This window comes from Muscardinus avellanarius (assembly GCF_963383645.1).
Source record: "Muscardinus avellanarius genome assembly, chromosome: 9".
NCBI lineage: Eukaryota > Metazoa > Chordata > Mammalia > Rodentia > Gliridae > Muscardinus > Muscardinus avellanarius.
In genome coordinates, this window is record NC_137795.1 from 36651529 (window position 1) to 36676685 (window position 25157).

At 34.1% G+C, this 25157-nt stretch overlaps 1 protein-coding gene across 6 annotated transcripts in view; it reads left to right on the forward strand.

Annotated features, from left to right (window-relative positions):
• DGKB (diacylglycerol kinase beta) overlaps positions 1-25157 on the forward strand; it is a gene marked incomplete at both ends in the record, with an annotated part of 627903 nt that overhangs the window by 67305 nt on the left and 535441 nt on the right. For 3 of the 6 annotated variants that reach the window (XM_080701803.1, XM_080701804.1, XM_080701806.1), the window contains 3 exons: positions 5394-5470; positions 9291-9311; positions 21111-21264. In XM_080701803.1, the coding sequence (XP_080557929.1) occupies positions 5394-5470; positions 9291-9311; positions 21111-21264 (252 nt within the window). Of the gene's footprint in view, positions 1-5393; positions 5471-9290; positions 9312-21110; positions 21265-25157 lie in introns of those variants that run through there. The other 3 variants (XM_080701805.1, XM_080701807.1, XM_080701808.1) reach the window with 2 other exon arrangements.

The following is a 25157-nucleotide window of genomic DNA, read 5'->3' on the forward strand; positions in this document are numbered from 1 at the left end:
ATTGAATAACTGGATGTTGAAATGTAAATATGGAGGCAATAGAAAACACTGATTGATATGAATGTTTGGTCCATATTTGCATATGCATATAAGTCAAGAGGAAAAATTTGTACTTAACTTTGAAGGCAACAAGAAACTCTTGAAGGGAGGTGATCTGTAAGAAGTTATGTTTAGTATGGAAGAATGAAATGAATTTATTAGACACTACAGACTTTGCTTAACACAGCATTGCAAGGTCCATAGCACTTTTCAAATTTTAAGTATTGGAAAATTAAGCCACAGACATGTTAAAAATATGCCAGGAATATTCAGCCAAGAATTCTGGAGCCTAGATTCAAATCCAAATCTATCTGGCTTTCCATTTCTTCATAACTCTTTGGGGCCTTTGGGGCAGATAACTGGGCTTAGTGATGCATGCCTGTAATCCTAGTACTTTGAGAGGCCTCCTAGTACAGGAGGATCACAGATCTGAGATCAGCCTCAGCAATTTATCAAAGCCCTCAGAAACTTAGTAAGACCCTTTTTCAAAATAAAAATAAAGATCTGGTGTAAAGCTCATAGGTAGAATGCTCCTGGGTTCCATCCCCAGTATACTCCCTCATCCCCCAAAATATAGCAGTTGTCTTAAGAGATATGAAATAAACTAAAAGTGTTTCAATTTTTTTTTTTTTTTGGTGGTACTGGGGATGGAACCCTTCTACCTCCAGGCTACATTCCCAGACCTATTTTATATTTTTATTTGGAAACAGGGTCTCTTAAACCAGCGAAGCTGGCTTTGACCTACGCGATCATCTGGTCTCTACCTCCCAAGCGTGGGGATTGCAAGTGTGCGCAACCACGCCTGGCAAAGTGTTTCATTTTTAATTTAGGGACCATTAACTATTTTCTAAATATTGCTAAATTCATTTATTAATTTGCTTTTATGTCATAATAATGCAAAGTGAATTTAATTTCTTAAAAAGGTAACTAAAAGACTGGGCGTGATGGCGCATGTTTGTAATCCCAGCATTAGGGAGGTTGAGAGTGGAGGATCATTGTTCATGGACAGCCTCAGCTACTTAGCGAGGACCTTCACAACTCAGTGAGACCCTGTTTCAAAAAATAGAAAGACTCAAAAATGAGGCTGGGGGTGTAGCTCAGTGGTAGAATGTTCCATCCCCAGTACTGCAAAAAAAAAGAAAAAAAAAGTTAACTAAAATTTTAACAATTCTAAAAGTAAATAATAATTTAGTATGTGTTCCTAAAACATACCTAGTTTAACACTTATGCCATTATTATATGATTCAGCCAAAATAAGAGGATTCACCAGGAATGAGCACTTTAGGGTAGACGGAGCTACTCATATACCAATTCAGGTGCTGGGAAGATATGCCACAAGAGAAAAATTCACTCTATCAAGCTGTCATGCATATTTGGTCTGTTTGTCCTAGCACATAGCAAGGGTATTTACTGAGTGGAATCACTCCCACTTTCAAACTTGGTATTCCCTCAGTTCTTGTTTCTGATAGTAATGAAAAATAACCTCAAATAAGTGCATTCTTCATATTGTGATTAATATTAAATTTCTTCCTGGGAAGGTGGATGTGCTAATCTAATGGGAGCAGTAGGTGTCCACTATTGCTCTCCAAGTCTCCTGCCCTACCAGTTAAATGGAGATGCCGCTGGAATCATCCCTGTGTTTCAGAATTGCACTAAGTCATCGCACTCCTTTGCTTTCTAGGACACTCAATCTTTTGTGCTGAGTGCTCTTTTGATTCTGAGGATTGAGCTGTTTGAACCTCTCTGCCTAACACCTGGCTGCCTAGCACTTTATTTGCCAGTCTTCCTGGTCACCAGGCCTTTATCCCATTACAGATATGTATTAGCTCTTAATTGATCTCCCAGCTCACAGCTGCCTGGCTGGCTGGCTGCCTGGATTTCTCAACATCACTGAGCCCAGAATCTGTCACTGTGCTCTTTTACATGAAGCTCTGAGATTAGCTGCAAAGTGACAGATCCCATGTCTTACCTATGGATCAATGTGTTACTTTTTTAGTGTCTGTCTTGTCCTAGAAGGCAGGTCAGACCAGCCATGGATCCTTTCTCTTTTTTATTCCCTGAGATTGTTTTGCTCAGAACATGATCCAGAGATGGAAAAACAAAAGAGATAAGAATGTATATGTGATATAGGCCATAGAAAGAATTTCAGAAAAATAATTATGTGTTCTCCCATAAAGGTAGGTAAAACACAGCACTAAGAATTTTACAGTCTAATGAACTTGGAAGTGTGCCACATGTGTAGAGAGTTCACATAGGGAATTCTGTTGAAAGATTATAGATATCTTGGTTGTTCTATATTAAAATTTTCATCAGTAGAAGATTGGCTGGACAAGTTAAGGCCTGTCTTAGAGAGAGAGGTCCACATAGAGGAACAAAATAATGCTCCAGAGTCCAAACTGGATCATAAATTGAGGATCCAATCCTAGGTAAACTTCAGGTCAAAGGAAGAAGTTGAATTGATGGTGAGTCATCTGAATATGAACTACATTCTGAAATTGTTCCAGTTCATGGAGATATCAGTCACATATGTCAAGATGTTTGGCTTTTGGTCGCTCTACTAGAAGTAATCCAATATAACCTGTGACTGACAAGCCAGTCAAATATGACATGAATAATTTTTAAAATTTTTACCATCTCTGAGGCAGCTATAAATTATAACTGAATGTGTCTTTTACTTTTATGAAAATCTGAAATAATAAGACCATCTTTCATCCAGGTCTCTAAAGTTCTATGTGGATGGACTATAAAATATATATATATATATATATATATATATATATATATATATATATATACATACATACATACATATATTCCCCCTTTTTTGTGTTGGGGCTAAGAATGATTAAAATAAATGTTTTTCTGTTGAGATATGATATTACAGAATGTGTGCATCAAGATAAGTGTATGTCTCTGTGGTTCTGAATAGAAGGGTATGCATTTACATTTATAATAAATAAGGAGTAAAAGGGGTTCTGTTAAGAGAATAATACTTTATCATCCATAAAAACTAATTGGCAATAAGGGATTTATTTCTTTTTAACATGTAATTTGATCTCTAATATAATATAAGATTCATGTCAAAACAGTTGCTCTAATTTGGGAACAGCTCTGATTAATTTATTCTCCCCCTTTTTATTATGGTTCCAGAGATTAAAACAATAGCCTTGCATGTACTAGGCAAGAACTCTACTACAGAACTACACTCTGGCCCAGTCCTGATATTTGTTGCAATTCTATTACTTCAGACTTGTAATAAAGTTGGAAGGCTTGCTAAAAATATATTTTTTTCTGTCTTAAGTCAACTTACAGTTTAGCAAGAGGCATAACAACACATTAATTCTTATCACAGGCAAAAATTACTAGCAAAGTGTATAGTAAAACAAAGAAATAGAAGCTGTGCAGGCTTCAAGCAAATACACATGTACCCTGGAGAAGTTATACAACAAAAAGACAAATAATTTTTAAAAAATCATTAAAATATGGTCAAACAGCCAGGCATTGTGGTGCATGCTTGTAATCCTGGCATTCAGGAGGCTGAGACCAGAGGATTTGGGTGTGTGGACAGCCTCAACTACTTAGTGAGGCCCTCTGCAACTTAAAGAGACCCTGTTTAAAAATAAACAATAAAAAAATAGGGCAGGGGGTACAGCTCGGAGGTCAAATGCTCCTGGGTTCCATCCCCAGACCAGAAAAAAAAAAAAACAATGGTCAAAGGACTTTAATAGACATTTTTCTAAAAATATGCAAATAGACAATAGTATATAAAATATTTAACATTATTAGTCTTGGTAAATAATCAGATGCTAATCAAAATCACAGCACATGCAGGGATGGCTATAATAAAAATGTAATGAAATAACAAGTGTTTTAACTGATGTGGAGAAACTTTAATCCTTCTTACATTAGAATGTAAAATGGTATGGCCACTGTGAAAATTTGGCAATTCCTCAAAATATCAAACATGGAGTCACTGTATGACTGAGCAAATTTTTCTTAAGTATATGAACAAGATAATTGAAACGTATGGCTACACATGTAAGTGATTGTGGCAGCATTATTCACATTAGCCTAAACCCAGAAACAGACCAAATATACATTTTCTATTTAAAAAAAAAAACGAATACAAAAATACAATGGGATATTATCCTACTGTAAAAATAGCCAAATTATAAAACCAACCTAGGTCTCCATCAACAGATGAATGGATTACCAAATTATAGAATAAACACACAATGTAATTCTACTTAGCAATAAAGAAAAACTAAATTTTGTCATATACAGGATAATGGGTGAACCTGGAGAAAATTATGCTAAGCAATATTAACCAGTCACAGATATTTAAGGGTCATATAATTTTCTCTCATTTGTATAAGTTAGGGAGTAATCTGAATACCAGAGGGATTTCAGATAATGGAGAAGAAACTCCAGTTGATCCAAGAAGGTGGTCTAGGGGAAGAGCGGGAGAGGGCAATCTCAGAACCCTAAATGGGGAAGGGAGAAATGGGGAAGAAGCCAGGGGAGAGGCAACTAAGAGCTGTGTGCATGTATGTCACCATCACTATGAACTATAATATGAGACTATAATACAGTAAGAGAAGTATAAAAAATTTAATATTGTTCACTATCATTTAAATTTGATTAAATATTTAAGGGACACCCTTATTTGTTTATTATATTTTTCTTGTAATTTAAATTACATCACAGATCTGAGATGCTTAATAAAAACTATTTCTATGAGAGCATTGTGTGTATGTGTGTGTATGTGTGTGTGTGTGTTTGTGTGTGTGTGGCACTGAGGGTGGAACCCAGAGACTTTCTACCACCAGGCTATACTCCCAGAACTATTTTATACTTTATTTGGAAACAGGGTCTCACTAAGTTGCTGAGAGCCTCACTAAGTAGCTGAGGCTGGCTTTGAACCTTTGCAATCCTCCTGTCTCAGCCTCCCAAGAGTGGGGATTATGAGCATGTGCCACTGTGCCCAGCTTGTGAGCATTATTTTAATACCCTGAGTATACTTCTTCATATTAGTACCACATTCAAAATGAAGGAAGAAGACATACGGCCTATTGATTTATTTACTTATCAACTCATATAATAGAGAGAAAATGCCCCAGTTACTGAACAGTATACCTGGACAGATATGCTTTTTCTGTTCCTTTTTTATTTATTCTTATCTTTTCCAATTAAATAACTTTTCTAAAACTGCTAAGAGACAATTTATGAGTTGATTATTAGATTTTTAATTTCTGTTGATGATTATTTACATTTTATATCTTTGTTTCTGAATGGGGTGATGCAAATCCAGTAGGCTTATATTAACAATATTTTATATTTTATGTTTTTTATAGATTCTACAAAGAAATTAAAGGATGTTCTTGAAGAATTCCATGGTAATGGTGTGCTTGCAAAGTATAATCCTGAAGGGGTAAAACTTCTTTTTTCTTTACAACATTTTAATATATATGCTTGGAAGGGTGGTATTTTTCATGAACAATTCTTGAAAATATGTATATGTGTATGTATACATATTTTCATACACACATACATATATACATGTATGTACGTACATGTATGTATACATGTATATGCATGCATTTATATATCTCACATAAATATTTGTCATGTATCATACAAAAAAGGAAGCTCACAACAAAATGGTATTCTAGAAAACTTATTATATATAATACATTTTAATCAAAATTTCATCATTATTTTCATTTGTTGATGAAAATAGTACCTCTGTATGGTGTGGGCTTTAAAAAAAAGTACAGATCAATGGATATAGGAGAGGGAATATTGAATATTGTCTCTCACTATACAAATCTACAGATTTTAACTAAAAATGGGTATTAGTGTGGGGTATGAGAATTATTCTCTTCTTTATTATTTCTTTCAAAACTTTTTGTAAAGAATATAACTCATACCTAAAATAATGTAACCATCATGTTAGGAAGCCAAGATTAAACCAAAGAAGAATTTCTCCCCTTTAACTATATTTTCCTTTTACTAGTAAGGTGAATTTCTTCCTGAAAATTTTATAAAACTTTCGTATGTTCTGACAATTACTTTTGAATGTCATTGAATGAATGTCTTTTCTTTCTCATTTATTTTAAAATAACCTTCCACTTAATATTAATTGAGAATGTTATAATTGGAATGACTTTCATTACTGTTAGCTCATATTGTAGCTTCACTAAGTGAGATTTGGATTGTATGGGAAGAAAAATAAACTGTTTTCTGCCAAAAGTATCATGTAGATAGATTTGTTTACACACTAAAATTTGATTTCTTATTTTTATTATTGTATTGTTTTTGCATATTTACAAGAGAACAATTCTTGGTTATCTTTATATTTTATTTTTCTCTGGGATATCTAGAATTTAATTTTAGTTTTTCCAGTGCATTTTCTTAAATTACCACATCAAAATATTCATATTTGTTTATAAATTTCTAACAATATTTCTCAGCTACCTGTTTCTTAAGTCATATTTTATTTTCCCCACATTATATTACATTTCTGCATTATTTTTCATGGGTCTGGGGATGGAACCCAGGGGCATTTGACCTCTGAGCTACACCCCCTGCCCCATTGTTTTATTCTTTATTTTGAAACAGGGTCTCACTATGATGCAGAGGGCCTCATTACATAGCTGAGGCTGTCCAGGAACCTCGATCCTCCAGTCTAAGCCTTCCGAATGCTGGGATTACAAGCGTGTGTCAACACGCCCAACCATTTCTGCATTTTATACAACTCTTTAACCTTAGAGACTTTCTTTTTAAATGATAAAGTGCTATGTGTAGCAGCTATGGTGAGGAGGTAAATAAGAGCAATTTAAAAGCCATCCCAATTTTCATCTATCATGAAAAAAATAAACAGATGTCTGGCCTGCATTTCCTTCAATTTTTTTTTTTTTTTTTTTTTTGGTAGATGACATATAGTGAGAGAAATCATGTGGTGGATGAACTTGCAGAACTGAAAATCTTAATGTCCAAGAAAGCAGAGTGGAAAAAGTAGAGACAATATCATTGAATTGCTAAAAAACTAACAAATGCTATTAAAGTCTATAATCACAATGACACTTGAAAGTATGCAGGCTCAACTAATCTATACACAGAGATAAGACAAATTTTCTCCTTAAAGATTGTTACCGGCTATAAATTCACTTAGAACTTGATTTTGTTTGCACCGTGGCCTTTTTCCATTACTGATTTCTCATTTAAAGAACTCCTAGTACTTGGTCTTGCCAATAATCTCTATTTCATGAGGATTCTCAATTCCTGTTTACAGGACTTATTGTGGTAATTACCAGGCTCATTATTAGACACACATATGATGCCAGCCTTTTCAATAATGTAAAACCTCTCCATAAATGCACAGGTCTATCAGAATGCATTGTAAATGGGTTGAAAAAAACTAAAGCTATATCTTATGACTCAACCACAGTTCTAAATTGAGAGATCACTCTTGTATATGCATGTTGATAGAACATTTTCCTCAGAAGAAAATTTAAAAACCTGTATAACTTTTCAAAAAGATATTCTTTAAAGACAAAAGAAAGTAGTTAGGAATACCTAATAAAAATAAAGCTGTTAATTTCTATTGTTATTTTTAATATATGACTTTATACAGTTTATTAAAAGAATTACTCTAACAGTATGAAAGGATCCCTACTATCAATTTATAATGCATTTGTTTCTCTTTATTGACTAATGTGGAGCCCAGAGTTATTTGGCTTGAATGACTCCTTCCTGGTGCTTAATACAAGAAAAATAAGAAGAGTGATTAATCCAGCTTAGCTTTAGAATTAATAATTAGTCTCTTGTTTTCTAGACTAAACATGATTTGTATTATCCACATAAACCATATTTGTAAAGACAGAATAAGCAAAATATTTCTTAAATTGTATCTCCCAGAAAACAAAAAAGTAAAGTTGCTTAAATGGTAGATAAATTCTTTTGTTTAAGATTCACTTGATTTACTACATTTTAACCGTTTTATTTAAAAATTTAATTCAAAGATGTAATTTTTTATAAAAGTTATATATAATTTTATTTATTTCTGTCTTTAAAAGAACATTTGCTATTTGTTTTGTGAATAAATGAATAGGAGAAACCTAAAAATGGCTTTGATGATCCTCTTATGAATAAAATCATAAAAAGGCCTAACACTTCACATTTAATAAAATTATAAATTTTTGGATAAAGGAACTTATTTGAAGGAAAGTCAATGATGTTACCAAGATGAGCCAGCTAGGTTGTGACAATAGACATAATTAAAACTTGCTGTGTAGACACCCAATTTAAGGCTGATGCCCTTTGTATTTTGCTTCATTGATTAGGCCATAGATAGCAGGAAGGCTCTGGGAGATGGAAATTAAGGGAAGGATAGATATTGGATAACATTGCTTTTATAATGTGTGGGCAAACCTCTGTACACATAATTATTATATTAAGTGAATAGCATGATATTAAGAATATGATTGTAGCTAGCTATTAGCAGAGATTTACCGTGAGTGAGAGGATTTCCAATATAACATAGTCAGGATACACAAATGACCTTATGAAAGTAGTGGAATTTGGTAAATGAGAAAGAACCAGTTTGGCATTCCATGCTTGTTTGTTTGTTTGTTTGGTCTTGGATTTTAATTTTAATTCCAGATTTTTCCACTAAGATCTAAAGATGTAATGAGAGTGGAAATACATAGAAAGATACATAGTATTTAAAGGCATGGAGAAAATTTTGCTGTTATTCTAATAGAAACATTAAAGAATAACTATTCATAATTTAACATAATGTATGTGCTTATATTTTTATTATCCTCTGAAAGTTCTTAATCATATTGTATGTGTTATTTGTTATATTTGTCTTATATCAGTTGGAAATGTTTGCTTAAACATAAAAATGTTATCTAGTTAATGGTTCTCAAACTTTATTGTGCACCAGACTCACTTGGGGGCTTTTTGCAACATGGATTGCTGCTTGCTTCTTTAATTCCCTTCACTGATTCCTGAGGGTATTTCTGGGGTAGGCATCAAGAATTTGAATTTCTATCAGTTTCCCAATTTGCTACTGCTGCTGCTTGTGCTGCTATTTCAGTACCACATTTTGAGACTCACGGACCTAGGGTATGTTTTCAGATCAAACAGTGAGCTTTAATTTTTAGTGCAATTATCAGAAATATGAACTAATGAGTACAAATTATCTTACGTTAACACATGTATTCTTTCTTTTCTTGCATGCACAGAAACAAGACATTCTTAACCAAGTAAGACATTTTCTTTTCTATTAAAACCTGTCTTTTCTTTTTTTTTATTCTGATATGAGTTATGAATTTCTCACTAATACCACTAAGCTATAATTCTGTGCCAATAGGTTCATGTATTATGTTACATTATGTATAGTACTCATTAATAATTAAGGTTAGGTATAACAAATATTTTCACATCACTAACTCCAAAAGGCTAATCGGTATCTTAATAGAACCAAAAAGAGTTCTGAGTATGGGCTTCAGTTTTTAAAATCCTGGAATTTAATATTCTAATGTCTCTCAGACAAATTAGACTGATAATTTATTTAATGAAAGTCTTAATTTATTAACTTAAAATGAGAGATATAAAATCGCATTTAAAAAACAATGGTAAGCCTTTTTTGTTTTGTTTTGTCTACAATTTTATGTGTATAAGGGAAACAATTGAAAATCGTTCATTTTGTCCTCCTGGAAAGGAGAGTAAACAATCCATCGCTTCAACTACTTTATTTTTCAGTAAAGTCTATTTTGTAAACTAAGTAATAAAGGTCACTAGGTCAGTTGAGTACATAATATTACATCCCTTTTTGGGGGTACTCTAAATAGATACTTCTGTTTCATTAGAATAGTTGTATTCACTGTCTTCAGCAATTTAGTAATATTTCTTGCTAGGATTCATGAGTTGCCTAAAACTACAATATTGTTTATCTTGGGCAATACTGGATATATACAAGCTACATCTTGTTCTCAATTATTCTGCTGCTTTCAGTGAGAACAAGCACTGTGATTTTGTGCCCAACATATAAAGTACAATTGATACATGAGAATGATCTTAGTGGATTTCAATACAGATCCTAGACATGACAGTCTTCCAGGATGAAGCGCCCCTTAAATGAGAACTCAGGCTGCGATGACATTTACTAGCCTCCCTTTCAAAGGATGACCTTTTCTAGTTTCATCCCTGAGCTTTGTGGACACTTATTAGTTCCCACAAGTATAGATTGTGTGGGCTTTATGGTACTTAAGAGGCCTTCTCTCCTGAGCCCGTGGTTGGTCCTTTGTGTCTGTTTTCAGGCTTTTGCCATCGATCAGCATTTGCTGAGCTACTTTTGCCAACAAACAAAAGTACAATGTGCATGCCCACTGAAATTGTCGGAAAACTTGAATCAAAATTAGACCTTGCTTTTCTTGTCAACAGAATGAGCTTCTAGTCCTCTCTTTGCCCAGCCTTTGTTTCGAGTACTGTTCTCTATTAGGTAATCAGTCCCTTGCAGAATAGAAAAATCAGGCAAAGCTATGGGAAGCCAAAGTGGAAAAACAAAATCGAGAGCATATGTATACGTTATTGTTCTATGCATGTTCTTTGCACATCAGTTTTCTCTGCTTGTGGGGTTTTCCTGTCTGTAGGTGATCCTTGGCCTACAGCTGTCTTATACATCATAGCTCCCAGGCTTTTTCTTATCTTTGTGCTTGGTACCCTATATTGTGGTTTCTGTTAATATCTATATCATTTACATTCAGATAATTGAAGTGCTTCAACCATTTAATAAAAAACTTGGGAACTAAGAACCTACATGTTATAGTGCTGTTGCCTGATACAATATGTATGCTTTTTAACAGTTTTTTTTTTAAGTATTAAGGATCAAACTCAGAGCCTCACACATGGTAGGCAAGTGCGCTTGCACTGAACTACACCCCCAGCTCGAATATAATATTTTAGACATCTTTAATAAGTATATTGACACTGATATAATTATTGTCAATAATGTAAACATCTCATTTGTAAACAACAAGTATATTTCCAGAACCAAATCTGTTTTCCACTAAAGAAATCATAAGGAAAATACAACAGAAAATGTAGTCTTAAGAGACTGCCTGAACTGGGTTCTAATCCCACATCTGCCTTGGACAAGTTTCTATCTTCAATTCATTCACCTATTTAATATAGAGAGTATTATCTTTACTTGGTTCTTATATGGTTTGTATTCTAAATTTTATATAAAATAATTATCTTCATGTCTGGATCATAGTAGGTTTCTCATTAGCATTTAGAGACAGTGACTATGGCCACACTTTAGCAACCAATGTGATTTCATGTGAAAGTTCTCAACCGTGTACCAAAGGACAAAGTCAGTTAGGATGTCTGGGACACATCCCCAACCAATCCCATATCCTTAACGTTATCAGAGCCTCATTTTCTTATTTTTGCAAAAAACCCGAAACTCTTGTATAATTTCCTTCCACCATGTGGCATAAAGGAGGATATATATGACATACTGTTTGCTTCCACCGCCTGGCCCCAGTCCTGAGTGTCGTCCTGGTAGGAGAGTTTTTGTGCTATTGTTTGTATCTGCTCCATGTCCCACAGCTTCATGGTACCAGGACTCTTACTCAGTAGGAAACAAAGATAGCATATCCACCAACATTTCTGTTTCTTTTCCCTGTTAGCATCAGTACAGTTTCTATGTCTTTCTCTGTCTTATTAAACCTATAAGTGGGACTAAAAAACTTACTGCCACACTGGAAAATAAAGTGCCTACTACAAGTCTGTGTAATTATCCTTTTACTAAATGTGTATTCATTATTCCTAGAATATATTGTGCCTTTCCTCTCCATAGGTAGGCTCTATTTTCATGCCTTGATACCCAGAGAATTGTTCTAGGATAGAATAAAACCAGTTCCAACAATTTGAAAAGTTGTTCACATAGATATTTAAGGGAGTAATTATAATAATTTAATCAACTTGAATAGCTTCTTGCAAGTTTTTAATGACTACCTTAAGGATCAAACCTCAATATTTACAAAAACATACTATTTTATATTTATGTAAAAGGTCAGGAGTTGAGAATGGGCCATATTCTACATTTTTCTTTATTGAGAACTTGGATTCATTATTTGACTGCTTCAAGTAGCTAGGTGATAGCTATCAAAATTTAAGTTTTTCTATGATAATCTGCAGTAAATAATCATATAGAAATAAAATGTAGGAAAATATTTGGAAATATAATGCAGTTAACCAATTGTATCCAGTACTTTCTCAACAGATGAGATTAGAAAACAAGTGCATTTGGAAAATGAATTAGTAACCCTTCATAGATTAATAATAAGAGCCAACTAAGTGTAGATTTTAGTTACTCCATATAAAATTTAGTCTTTTCATTTATTTAATAACTGTCATTATGTAGGAGTTAAAAAGCAGATTAGAGGGGAAAGTGATGCTGTTATCTGTAGGTGGCCTTTTACTCTTTTCTGAGAACAAGTAGTATAAAGGATACCCTGCCATTCTAAAAGTTTAATTATAGGGGTTTGCCTCTTCTTTTTATTTGTGTGTATTCATCACCAGAAATATCTTTTGTGAGAAGAACAGTAAAAATACTATAGTTTGGTGGATTTAGAATGTTTGAAAACTTTAAGATTTTTCAATAAGGAAAGGAAATTATAAATAATATTTTAAGGTAACCAAGTCAACATTTTCTTAGAAAAATACCTCCAAAGGCAGTATGTACAACGAACAAGAGTAGAAGAGAAATGTAGAATCAATTACTAGAGCCCTGAAATTCAGTAAAGACAGTAGGATGTCGAGGTTGCTTGTGTGGAAGGCAGGTGTAAAGTGTGTGTCATATATATGGCTTACAATAATGGGTTATGCTTTAAATGTCAAAGGATACAAAAAGTTACAAATGTTTTTAAAACTGGATAATTGAATACATTTTCATATCATTACTTCTATTTTTATAAATTTATGTGTGTTTTGTATCCCTTTTTCTGAAATGGCAATTTTATTGACATACTGATAAATGCATCTAACTTAAAAAAATCAATTGCAAAATGCCTTGTGCCATGTGTGATATTAGAAAATATGTCTACAGAATTGTACATTGATGACTTGCAGCATGATGAAATTATGACTTAGAAATATTTAGGTCCTTAGTGCTAATGAGGGGCTTTTGATGTTGGACAACTTATTGAACTTTCTTCAACATCCGTTTGTCTATAAATAGAAATTAGAATCCATTTGCTGAGTTATTGTGAGAATTAAGTTATATCATACATATAACATACTTGATTGACTCTGTTCTGTTCCTAAAGCATTAGTAACATTTAGATAGTTTTTTCCATTATATGTAACTAGACTTTTAATCAAATTTCTATTATCGTTTCGTTTAGGAATAATATAGCAGACCATTGACTAAAAGATTAGAAGTAGCAGTGCATGGTGGTGCATACCTGTAATCTCAGCATTTGGGAGGCTGCGGCAGGAGGATCTCAAGTTGAAGGCCAGCCTCAACAATTTAGGCCGCCCTTGACAACTTAATAAGATCCTTTTTAAAAATAAAAGAAACAGCATTCTCTTGGAACTCATTATGTTTCCAAATGCAAAGAAAAGTTTGATTTCCAATATGAGGTTTTCGTTGTTCTTGATTTTTGGCCTTTTGTCCAGAAATAGCTTCAGCAAAACTTTCCAATTCAGTGGAGTTTTTTTTTTAATTAAGGATTTATTTGGAAATGATGGAATTTGTTGGCTGGCCCACAGGTACATTGGGAAATGTATTTCCGCCCTACTGTAGTGCTCTGAAGGCTTATGTATATGTTCACAGTTACTTTCTTTCTAAATAAAGTCATTTGCTGTAAAAAAAATTAAAACATAAAAAACAAAATAGCTCTGGAGATGTAGCTCAGAGTTAGAACACTCATAGGTTTAATCTCCAGTGTTTGTCTGTTTGGTTCAATCTTCAGTGTCTGTCTGTCTGTCTGTCTGTCTGTCTGTCTGTCTGTCTCTCTCTCTCTCTCTCTCTCTCTCTCTCTCAAACACACACACACACACACACACACACACACACACACACACACACACACACACACTTGAAAGGAAAGAGTGGAAGTTTTGAGAAAGTCTGAATAAGATCATAAGATCACCCACCAATGATACAGACACATGCAAAAAGCAAACACAACAAAACAAAACCCAAAACTACTTAGAGCAGAAAGAAGCAGTTAAATTGCCTCACAGTGCTGTTTACCCTGGCATGTTTAATATATACTAGATCTTAAATCTGGTGCTGTGAGAGAAAAAAGAAATGGTCAGGATAATCTTTGCTACCCAAGAGTGTCAAACCAGTAAAACTACTTTACACGTTTTAGACAAAATACTTTAATCCCCTTTAAAAGGGGATTCTTAAAACTTGAAAATAGTAAGTTCCCTGACACAGTTGTAAAATCTTAATCTTTCACTCTTAAATGTTGACAGAGTATTTCCTGGTTTTATTCACCTTCAACTTATTTTTCTTAGTACTAACCTCTGTAGATTTGGACATTGCTGGGTTGAAAGGACAAAATTTGTGGAAGAGTATATGTTAAAAATCTTTGCTTACCTTGTTTTTATTGATATTTTATCTCCTAAATGTATAGCTACAATCTGCTATAATTTGAAATAATTTCATTTGAATTCAAGAAATGAAAAATACATATGCTGATAATATTTTTATATTTATTCTAGTTAATAAACCTTATAATCCTCTCTGAATCAGTTTTCTTTCTGGCATTATTGCCTGAAAAGATATAATGGAGTGAAATTTTACTATTTTTGCCATTCCAATGTTTTTATTTTACAAATAAAATGAAGATCTACAATGTAAAAGACACTATCTAGGCTTAATGCTGTACAAAATTATCCCCCAGGTCACTTATATATTTTTACTCAAATAACAATGTTGTATTTTCAGATCATCAAATTTAAAACTACAACTACACCCCCATATATATGTCTTTTACTTTTTTGGTTTTATTTTATGATCCTTATTACGCTTTTTTCTCTTTTATCCTGGTTTTTATTCCTTTCATTAGAAGATAATCTCTCTTATGGGAAGGATTTTGTGTGTTCCAATAAGATTTTTACCCCAAATCCTAGAACAAAGCTTGATACAGATTGGGTGATCAATGAATATTGATTACAAAATATTCTTAACTTGAATGAAACTGCCAAAAAATGTAATGATAAAGTGATGACATTTATTTTCATTCACTTTAAATCTATTTGGACGAATACTAGTGTTATTTCTTTAGTATTAAAAAGGAATTAGAAAGAAAGGTTCCAGATTGTCAAGTATAATAAAAGGCATATAGATCTGCATTTTAATTTTGTGCCAATTTGGCAGCAACGTCTGAGCATCTTCTTCAGTCTATATTTGTCACAGATTCTTTGTTACTTCCCCAAATAGTCTGTGGCTGCTCCTTAAGAAAGAAAAATTTAAAAATAGTTTTGAAAGTTTTAAACATTGTGAGTGTATTTGAGCTTACAGTGAACTGGATTTTTGAACACTCAATTAAACCCAGTGAACCCAATTTTTGAAACTCAATTAAACATTCTTTCATTAATGTTTCCATTGATATCCATATTCAGTGATCTCATCCATCCTCATTAAAGGTCCACAATATGATAAAAAGTTTTAACAATAGCAGTAAAAACTGTGATACCTACAAATTTAGAAATTTTCCACTAAGTCATGAGATTAGGAATATTGAGGACATGAGCCATTTATCAAAAATGTTAAATAATTTGGACAACATAGAATTTTAGGAGGTATTTGAAACTCTTTTACAAACCAGAGAAAAAGAGGATGGCTTACACAGGAAGAGCATTGAAGAATAGTTCTTCATGAAATGGAAACCCCTGAGTCAGCTAATGTGGGGTTATACAGTTTGGCCTTTACAACATTGTAAGGCATGTGTAATACCAGAAAATACAAGAGAAAGATATCCTTCCAAGAACATAGTAAAGAGGTTGGAGAAACTAATTTGCATTGCCAGCAGCTCTTCAGAAATAAATAATGTGACGTCATCTCCTAGAGATCATTTAAGAACTGAGGAAATTTTTTTCTTATTATCTGTAATTGTTTTTTATTGAGGGTCTATTGGAAATTAAACATGGGAACACTCTACCATTTTATTGTTTATTTTGAAAGAAGGTCTCACAAATTATTGAAGCCAGCCTCAAACTTTTCATGTATTGTCTTGCCTCAGCCTTCGGAGTGGCTGGGATTGCAGAGTAATAGGCTTTTTAAAGATAGTAATATATCTGATTTTAAATTATTTTTTCTGAAAGCAGCAATCCAGAACAATTATTGCAAACAAAACCTGAAGTTGTGATTTAAGAAAACCCAGTGAATTTTATACTTTTATGGAGTATGAAAGAGCAAATTAAGATAAAAAGATATTTATTGAACATTAAGACCATGCTTTCTTTTACTTTTTTCCCTTTAATAGTTTATTTATTTTAAATACTATGTGCCCAAGGGTAAATTAACTGCTTCACAATCCTTTGTATTATGTTTAGTCAACAATTCCAAACTCTTGATCTCATATATCACTTTATATATAGGACATTAAAGCTTAGAGCTGTAAGAAAATGAAATATAGCTCACTCTTTTGCTTGCTGAGAAATGAAGACTAAACACTTGAGAAAGTTCAGAAAGTCCTTCTGAGAACTGAAAAGGGCAAAGGAGGAACGAGGAACAGACTGTCCATGAGCCAGTTGCTAGGCATTTTTCTTCATTTTCCCCTTTTAGTTGGCCATTTCTTTTCTGGTTTTCATCATTAAATCACAGGCACTGAGTTTAATGTAGTTCTCGATGGGTGTGTAAGGCTCTGCGAAATGCACACAATTGGGATTTGGCAGATTTTTCTTTAAAGAGCAGAAAAACTCCTTGTCTTGTGTTACTTAGGTGGCAGCTGGAAGTATTACACACTGAAAAAAACTTTTACTCTGAAGTCTTTGCTTTTGTTTCTATGCACTTCTTTGTATTTTTTTGTTTTGTCTTTCTTTGTTACCAAGTTCCTGGCATGAAATAATTTTCTTCAAATATAACCACATTTCAAAAGGAGACTAGGAGAAACACTTTGGGTAATTTTCGGTCCTTTGTACCTTTTACAAGTCCAGAGATTTTTACTAACTTTCTAAGCAAGGATGACAACAATGAACCATGTAATGGCCTAATACACACACACACACACACACACACACACACACACACACACACATACACACATATATATATACACATGTATATACATATATAAATATATATATGAAAACATTTAAGATAATATACTTTCAAGGTTATTTTTAATATTGCTTGGGATTCTAAACATTTATGCTGATGATTCTTTACATAATATAGTTTATAATTCGTTTCACTACTTTGTGTTTACCCTGTGCTAGATGTCATTCTGGCACTTTAAAAATGGCAAATAATCTGGTCGGGTGAGGTGACACACGCTTGTAATTCCCGTGCTTGGAAGGCGGAGACAGGAGGATCACGCAGGTTTGAAGCCAGGCTCGCTGGTTTAAGAGACCCTGTTTCCAAATAAAAAAGAATAAAAAATAGGTCTGGGAGTGTAGCCCGGAGGTAGAAGGGTTTCCGGAAACCCCAGTACCACAAAAAAAATAGTAAATAATCTAATAATCAAAGTTGCCCAAATTAAATCTTTCTGCTCATGTTATTATATATGCCTAAAAAAATAAGAAAGGAAAATAAGGGCTTTCAAAATCAGGACAGGAGAGAAAAGATTGAAAACCATACAATTAGTCCTCTTAGCTCCAAATTAAAGGAAATGAAGAACAAAACTGTTGGTTTCTAATAGGGAACACACCAAATACAAGCTTTGCACTCTCCCTCCCTACCCTAGCCCCACCCCACACACCAATAACAAATTAGACACATAGCTGGAGCCCAATGTGTTGTGTTCTGCTCAAGAGCTAGACCTGACCCCAGCATCTGGGGTGAACTCCAAGAAAATAAATAAGTGTTCACCTCAGTTTGGGACCAAACTGCTTGGATCTTCTTAAAATCTGGTTTTGTATGTCAAGAAGGAGTTTAAGGCCTCTCTGACCACCTTGTGTGCTCCTTTTCTGTGCAGCCATATGTCACATGGAGGTGCACCTGACCACTCCTCTTGTACACCTGCTCCTGTGCTTCTGATTTCTTTGGGGCTGGATTTTCCATTTTCTACCAGCAGCTCCTGTATCCCAAACTTTCTAGTCTTGCTGATCCTCAGCAACAGGGGTGAAAACTGGAGGGCAGTTTCTGGTCTGTTTTCTAAGAAACTTCTGAATTTTATTATCTTTACAAATACGAGATGAGAAAATATTTTTTTAGTATTTTATTAATATTTTTATAAAATATAAAGAAACTCCTATGATTGACTAAGGAAGGTGGTTATGACTGGGTGGTTTTTGGGGTCATGTTTTTTGGTTAGTTTTTTTTTTCTCTCTTTATAACCTGAGCGTTAGGTTGAAATATTTTCATATGTTTGTGAGAAAACATCCTCTTGTGCTTGACTTCTGGTGTGGCAGTCCTGAGCAGGTGAATCCTATGGCCTTTGTGTGTATGCACTAGGTGCATATGTTATACTGCACCCTCTCCCCCCAGCCTTTGCCTCTTGGGTTGTTAGGGTTCTTTCCCCTTACTTTGCTACATTTCTATAATTAAGTTTGTTTTACTTGAATGATTTATGTTTAGGGGAAAAAGAAAAACATCCTTAAAATTTGTTTCAACTCCTTCTGCAAATAAAAACAATAAAGTGGCAGATGTAAAAAATATAGTAAATAACATAATACTCCTAACAAACCCAGAGCTAGGTACTGTTTTCATTTTATAGATGAAGAACTTGAGACACAAGGAGATGAATCCAGTCACACAGCTAGTACTGGACCCAAGGGTTCATCCAGGTGGTCTGATTTCAAAGACTGTGCTTCTCATCATCTTATATGGCTAAACAAAATGTTGACTACAAAAACACGTGGAACACAGAAGAAATTGCTGCCATAAACAACCTTACTTCTCATCACTATTTCTGTGAATATTTTCATATACCATCTTCCTATAACTTCACTAAAATCAACTCATGATTTCCCGTGGGACTTACGCACCTAGGGGATTATCTACCAATGTTGGTCACCCATATAAGTATTACTCTCTTTAGTAGGCATCACTCTCTTTTGACAGGTGTTACTCCTTCTTTTAAGGCAATCTCTAAGAAATCCCAATAGTTAGAGTAGGTGCCCCTTCTCCAAACCTTGGATGAAAACAGTTGCCGGGCTGTTGGCCTCATGATTGTATTGTGAAACAATGGCTGCATTCATTGTGGTAAATTCCTCTTCAAAAGTACTTTGACTACTCAAAGCTATTCTTCATATTTTTATATTGTTCATACATTTCAGTTATGTAATTCACTTTACTAGTAGATTTCACGATGCTCTGTGATGGTGATGGTGATCTATTTAATACAAAATAAAGTCTCTTTTACCACTACTAATAGAAGTGTTTTATTTGTGAAGATGAATAATCAAAACTAAGCCAAACTGAAAATATCAAATTGAGGTGTAGGCAGTCTCAAAACTGTTAATAAATGCAGTTTATTTTTATTGCTTGAGGTCATATTAAGTAAAAAAAATAAAATCAGTGTATATAGTAAATTAGCACATGATTCAATGTTTAAAATTTACTTTTTCTGATGATATTCCTGATTGCTATATTCCAGCTCATTTATCCAAAATAAAGTAATAAAACAAAAATGACAATAACAAACATAATAAAAGGTTCCGGTCATTCTCCAACATCTTCCCCCAATATTATTACAGAGGAAAAATAGATGTTTTAAATTCCAAAATAAAAATTTAGAGAATTAATTTTTCCCCCACTGGCCAGGAGTTTGGTTAAACTAAGAACAGCAGCATGATAAATTTTACTTTTATCCTACTTTTAGTTTCATTTCAATGCATTAACCTGGCTAAGAAAAAAATGGCCTTTTAGGGGCTCCTCTTGCTCTTAACCAGAAGCTTGATTTCAGCTTTTTCTCTGTGGATCTGCTAGTCCTTTTAAGTGGAGAAACTATAAGACAATTGTACAGGTCTTTCCTTATACAAAACATGTGCACATTGTTATTCCTTGAGTCAGGGGAGCTCCCACCAAGTCCAGTACAACACCATTCCCTGGCCTTTGTCCCTAATGTACCATATGCTTGACCTTAATTTCCCCAGCAGGAATCAGATGTTGACCCTTCATCCTCCTCTCCTGGGAGGAAGCAAGTCTCTGGTGGCTCCTGTAGAGCCCTCTCATTTAGCTTAAGGTTTCAAAGTGGCTGCGATCACCATTGCCTCAAGTGGTCATGGAGACCCTCAATGTTGCAACAATTCTCTCCAAATAAATATCTAATTAAGATATTTCTGTAATGAAGCAAGGTATGTAAATGTCTTGAAATAATGGTTTTTTAAAACCTGTATATGCAGTTTGAGAGTTTTATGTCAATAGATCTTGGCTTTTCCTTCAACATAAGTGTTAACCACTTTTGATAATTGTCAAAGTAATACAATTATTGCCCAGAAAAGTAGATGAGAAAATTCTTTTGTTTGCGTACCTGCTATATGAATGTATGGCTTTATGCTGGCTTATTCATACATACTGTCACCTGATTTAATTTCACAGCTGTGGGACTGGGAATAACATTCCCAATTTCTAGAAGATAAAAATAAGTTTCAAAAGTAATAAATTTTTAGGGTCATACAGATAATGTGGAAGTAGAAATATTGAACTAAAAATCGTCCTTTCTTCCTCCTCCACTATAGGTGAGACACATATGTCACATTGACAATGTTAGCATAGGACTTTCCAACTTATTTTTCAAATTGGTATCTTCCTTTTATAAATTTGTATGTAAAGTGTGATGGAAATAACTTCTACTATTAGTAATTTGGAACATACTACAAAATATTAACATCTGGTTGGATGTACTTAAAATATATGTATAATTTTCTTCCAGACAATAGATTTTGAGGGATTCAAGTTATTCATGAAGACGTTCCTGGAAGCTGAGCTTCCTGATGATTTCACTGCACACCTTTTCATGTCATTTAGCAACAAGTTTCCTCATTCTAGTCCAGTGGCGAAAAATAAGCCTGCTCTCCTTTCAGGGGGTAAGTGTATTTACTTTAAAATTGTGATATGTTGTAAAAATACCAACAGGTGAATCAGTATCAAATTGAGAAATAATTTGATTGAAATTGTCTTTTTTACAGGAATTACACTTCCACACTTGTGGTTGAGTAAGTCATATTCAATTCTATTGGAGACCAATTGTTCTTTTGGAGATAATTATTTTAGAAATTGATTTAAAACAGTCTTCCATATAATAACAGCTAAGTATTAGAGATACAATAATTTATCACTAGCACTTGACTTAGAAGTCTATATTTAGTTAATAACTTTAAGAAATACTTTGATCAGCTTTGATCGGTATTATTTTAAAGTAAATATAGACAACTGTATACATGGGCATCTACCCAAAAGATTTGAAGCTAGAATACCAGTTATATAGCATGTAAATCTATGTTCATAGCTGCACAATTCATAATTGTCGAACTATAGAACCAGCTGAGATATCCATCAGCAGATGAATGGATTACAAAATGATGGAATATACATACAGTATAATTCTACTCAGCCACAAAAATGAACAGAGTCATTCATTTGCAGGGAAATGGAGAGAACTAGAAAATATGCTAAATGAGATTAGTCAGCCACAAAAAGTGAAAGATCAGATGTTTTTCCTCAGATGTGAAAATGAGGGAGAAATCAGAACATAGGAAGAACTCTGGACAAAGTAGGAGAAACCTTAGTGGAATGAAGGAGAAGATCTAACTGAGGGAAGTGGGAAGAAGATTTAAAGATGGAAACACCTCAATGAACATGATGTACATACAAAAGCTTATCAGTGCCAATCACTGAGTCCTGTATGGGAAGATAAGGAGGGAGAGGGAGTGAGGTGCGGACTGGAGGAGGGCTCAAGTGTGCATGGATGCCTGTATCACCCTGCACTTCATCATGATGTATAATTACAGTGCACCAATAAAATATAAAAAAAGGAGCCAAGCGTAATGGTGCACACTTGTAATCTCAATACTTGGGAGGCTGAGATAGGAGGATCACAGGTTTGAAGCCAACCTCATCTGCTTAGTGAGGCCCTCCAGACTTAATGAGACCCTGTTTCAAAATGAAGAATAAAAAATAAGGCTGGAGGTGTAGCTCAGAGGTAGAATGACTCTGAGTTCAATCCCAGTACTGCAAAAAAAAAAAAAAAAATTAAAAACAGATGATAGCAAAATAAATACAATGAAAAAAAACTTATAATTTGGACTACCTTGCTATTTATCCCTGACCTAACAAAAACTGATGTATATATTTTTTTAAAAATGTGGTCATAAAGCAGTTGTGCCTAGAAAACTTATAGTATTTAAAATCAATTTAGGTATTTGCCAGTATACTCTCATATTTTTAGATATGGAATCTCAGAACAGTTTTCTCTTAGATATTAAATTTTTAACAACACTGGTTGTTAATCTATTAAATTATATTTAATCTATTAAATTAAGAAATCTCATTATAAGTAGCTTGTTAGGAGATGTATAAAAAATACTAACTATACTTTTCACTCACAGTACCAATCTCTATCTAGTCAGGAAAATAAAAATTTCATAATATTATGCAAAAGAATATAAAACAGGAGAATGGTTAAAAGGCATTGGAGGACTGGAAAAGCAAAGAAAGAACACTAAATTAAAGTGCATAGAACCATAGGAAACACATGCTGCTCCCAGATTGAGAAATCAAAGTCTGGGGCTTGGACACAGTTCTCAAATGGCTCAGAGCATTGCCTGGCAGAGTCAGCCCTAGTATTGCTGTGGAGAGTATTTTCTGACTTGCTTTCCTAGAGCAGGAGCTCATGGAGGGGCTTGCAGCCCTGTTCCTCTGGCCACTTCTGAGGGTACGTAACTGTGGCCTGTGCTAGACCATGTGCAGGGAGCTCATTATACCTTTCTTAGTGTGACAATAACCTGGACACTAGAGCCTGTTGCTACTGGACCTAGCACTATGGGGAAGAAATGCTGAGGAGATTTAACCAGAAGAGCAGGTTGCCTAGAAGAAGCTGACCTTCTTCTTCCCAGCTTCTCATCTCTGTCAGCTTCCCCTTATGAACTTAGCAAGAATCCAGTAAGGAATAGAAAAATGTAGTATTAGGTCACTATTCTCACACTGTGATCTTATGAATCTTTTGAATTTTTAAAAAGTATCAAAGACTTCAGAGAACTTCTTTATGTCCATAATTATCTATTAAGATTTACTATATTAAAATGAGACATTTGAAAAAATAATAATAGTCTATTTTTGGAAGAATTTTTTTTATTTATATGTGGAACATATTGAAAATGGTATACATTTAGACTGTGCTTGGTGCCCTCTCCCTACCTCCTTCCCCCCCCGCCACCCAACAACGAGTGTCCAGGTTAACTATGCTACATTCATACTTTTACACATATTCAGATGTAGCTCCTTCATTAATCAACCTCAGCCTTCTTCTTCTCCTACCCTTCCATTCTAGCTTTGGTGAGATTTCCCATCTATTATCTGGAGTCTCTCTGGTAACCCCAACACTCCCTAGTTTGGGCATATTAGAGAAAACATATGTCCCTTCTTTTTCTGTGCTTGGCCGGTCTCACTTAACATATGTTCTCCATATCTTTTCATCTTCTTGCGAATGACATAAGTTTGCTCTTCTTTATAGCTGAATAGAATTCCATTGTGTGTATTTCCCATAATTTTGCAATCCATTCATCTCTTGACTTACCTCTCACTCTGCACAAGAATCAACTTGAAATGGATCAAAGACTTAGAAATTAGACCAGAGACTGTGAAGTTATTAGAGGAGGGCATAAGCTTAACACTCCAACATATAGGCACAGGCAATAACTTTCTCAAAATGACCTCCAAAGTACAGAAAATTAAAGCAAGAATTAACAAGTAGGATGGCATCAAACTAAAAAGTTTCTTCTCATCAAAGAAAACCATCAACAACCTAAAGAGGAAGCCTACAGAATGGGAGAAGATCTTTACCAGCCACCACTCAGTTAGAGGGCTAATATCCAAAATATACAAAGAGCTAAAAAGACTCTACACTAGCAAATCAAATAACCCAATCAAGAAATGGACAACTGAATTGAATAGACACTTCACAAACGAAGAGATACAAATGGCCAATAGATACATGAAAAGATGTTCAACATTATTAGCCATCAGGGAGATGCAAATCAAAACAACACTGAGATTCCATTTAACCCCAATCAGAGTAGCAAGCATAAAGAAGTCAAATAACAAGTGCTGGTGAGGATGTGGGGGAAAAGGAATTCTTTTACACTGTTGGTGGGAGTGCATACTATTTCAGCCACTATGGAGATCAGTGTGTAGATTCCTTAGAAAACTGTGAATAGGGCCACCATATAATCTGGCTATACCACTCCTGGGTATTTGTCCAAAGAGGTTGAAATCAGAGAACTACAGTAACATATGCATACCCATGTTCATAGCAGCACAATTTGTATTCACTTTTTTTCTTTTTTTGCAGTACTGGGATGAAATCCAGGGGCACTCTACCTCTGAGCTACAACTCCAGCCCTGTTTTTTATTCTTTATTTTTCTTTATTTTGAAACAGGTCTCAGTGAGTTGCAAAGGGTCTCACTAAGTACCTGAGGCTGTCTGTGAACCGCAGTCCTCCTGTTTCAGGCCTCCCAAATGCTGGGATTACAAGTATGTGCTACTGTGCCCAGCTAGTCTATTCATTTAATGTGCTAACAAAAATAACATTTTCTATAAAAAGTGGCTATTTTCGTAAACAAAAAAACAAAATGATCAATAAATATGGCATTGTTTTACATTAATGCAAAACGTTTATACTTTTACTTTTTCATCATTTATTGGGACATTGCAATTATTCATCATAGTGAGGTTCTATGTGTTAAAAACCTACATAAATAC